General features: G+C 33.5%; 1 protein-coding gene across 1 annotated transcript in view; it reads right to left on the bottom strand.

Annotated features, from left to right (window-relative positions):
* The window catches only part of LOC125043537 (solute carrier family 25 member 36-like), a 35,483-nt gene that overhangs the window by 27,702 nt on the left and 5,281 nt on the right, over window positions 1-2,500 (bottom strand). The window contains exon 2 of the mRNA XM_047639700.1: window positions 1-230. This exon is cut by the window's left edge and continues 49 nt beyond it. Coding sequence (XP_047495656.1) covers window positions 1-230 — 230 coding nt within the window. The remainder of the gene's footprint in view (window positions 231-2,500) is intronic.

Here is a 2,500-nt window from a genome sequence, read left to right as displayed (position 1 = left end):
GCTGCGATAGGTGAACGACTTGTGTGCCAGTCTTGATGGCACTGGTACACAGTCTTCGTGTGTTACCTCCCCGACTATGGATGGGGGGTAGAGTTGTGCATGTGGTAGAGCCTCGCTGTTGCGCTGCAGGTGGAGGCAGGTTGCTCATGATGCCAAAGGTGGATGACTGCAGCCTCGTCTTCACCACTTCCAGAGGGCATGTGACTACAGCTCCCATGGTCCCACCACACCTATTGTCAAAAGAATAGCAAATAAATTAAATCAGTGACTAATTCAACCACTATAGAAAGGGACCAATTACAATGGTCACTCTGGAATTAATATTTACATGCTGCAATAGGTAATTGCATAAATGATTTATCATTACCATATCAAATATTCAAGGCCATTTCCAAAGAGGCAACAAGTGGCAAATAATAACCCAATTTTTAAGTCAAAATCCTTTTCACAATTTTTCTTGCACATTTCTTCTATTGGTACTTTTCTACATTCTAGTGAACATTTTGAGGGGAAAACTTATTAATATTACAAATAACCATGCCTTTTGATTTGATTGCAACCATATCTATAATGTCTAATTTACAGCTTCACATCATTAGCACGCCATAACAATCTTTAACTTTAACTTCAACCTACAAGCTCTATATCTTGACCATTCATTTATTCCTTCTTCATCCCACAGACATATTTAAACATTCCCATCAAATTTTCAGCTGAAGTCTTGAAGCAAAATGGAACCTCTCCGCACCCAATCTTAGCAATAATGCTTTTCATAAAGGAATAAAAAGATCTGTGACAATACACATAAAAATACAACAGCACTAAGAACATACTCCGGTATAAACATAAATGACGTGAATGAATCAGCAGAAAAGGTTACACACACAAACTTTCAAAAACAACAATAATAATAAAATAATATACTCGTGCATACAACTGATAAGTAAAGTGTGATACTGGATAATATTTATGAACGATGATTAAATGCAGAGAAACAAGTATAAAATCAAAATAAACTGACACAAGATGAAATAGAACAGATTACAATACAAGTTCATAATAATGACTAAAATGCCTGGCACTAATACTGATGAGAACAACAACAGCAACAACAAGAATAATGGCAAAGTAAAGACAATAAAAGAATAAAAACTGTAATACTTTCAATACTAAAGCCACTAAACAAACAAAAACAAAATATAGAGCATCATCATCATCATCATAATAATAATATTTATTAAAGAAGGTATCATAACAATCGTAAGAAAGATGGCAATCATTTTCTCAATTCTCACAAAGTTCCTCCATGGCTTGTTTTAGTCAATTAATTTTATTTACACAAATGTCTTCCCAAGAGCTTAATCACCAAGAAGTCATTCACTAAGTCTACCTACTCTTGCCTGTTTAGTCTAGCCCTTTAATTCTAAGGAAACAAGTTTTTACTTCTATTTCTATTAGCAACTTTTAATAACATCTATTGTATCTATTGCTCTTATCACTATGGTTATTTTCACTACCATTACTATTATCAACACCATCATTACTAGCTATCATCCCTATCACATCATCATCCTCTGAATCATTATCATTATCATGACTATTATTGCAACATTATCAACAATAATAAGAGTAACAAAAAATTAACAACTTAAAAGGAAAGGGGTACACATGAAGCCTACTTATTGATTCCTCGGGAACTAAGTGCCATCTGTGTGTAAAACGAAATACATCGGTAGACATGCACTCCTGGCATCAACAGAGTCAACACGCAAAATAACTGCAACGATAACTAATTGTAACTCGAAACAAAAAAGGAAGCCTAACTTGACATAACTAGGCTATATGGGAAAGGGGAGAATGAGGAATGTTTATAAAAGACAGGGAAGAAGAAATAAAATGGAAGAACATGTAGAAGAATAGGCATTAAACTGAAGAAGATGGGGAGAAATAATAAATGTGAAAAACAAAAGGAAGACTTATAATTTAGATGATAAACAAAAGGTTGAGGATTGTAGTAATGGTGAAAAAGCAGAGAATGCATGAAAAAAAAACATAAAAAAGAAGACAAACAGAAAAAGAACACAGGCTACAAGTACAAAAACAGAAGAAAAATAAGAAATCGAGAGATAAAAGAAGTACACAAACAGAAGAAAAATGTGAAAATGAGAGATAAAATATAAGGAAAAACTAAAGTACAAAAAAAATTAAATAAAAAAGAATCAGAAGAGGCTAAAATTACCAAAAATGGTAGAAAATTCATAAAAAAGTAAAGTGAACTACATAAAACCACTACCATATGTTCTAGTATCATTAGTAATAAATCTGTTGCCACAGATTTTACCAAGGCCATTAACACTGTTTACAAAATGCTACCTCAGGGTCACTGGCCCATTCAGGATGCATTGTGCAGTACTTATTAGCATGCACACAGAGTAAATGCACTATCAAGGTCTTATCCACACTACTGTACCCCTTACAAATAAAGAAAATAACTGTTTAT

The sequence above is a fragment of the Penaeus chinensis genome, chromosome 34, assembly GCF_019202785.1.
Source record: "Penaeus chinensis breed Huanghai No. 1 chromosome 34, ASM1920278v2, whole genome shotgun sequence".
Taxonomy (NCBI): Eukaryota; Metazoa; Arthropoda; class Malacostraca; order Decapoda; family Penaeidae; genus Penaeus; species Penaeus chinensis.
Note: the sequence above shows the minus strand (reverse complement) of the source record. Positions and strands in the feature narration are given on the sequence as shown.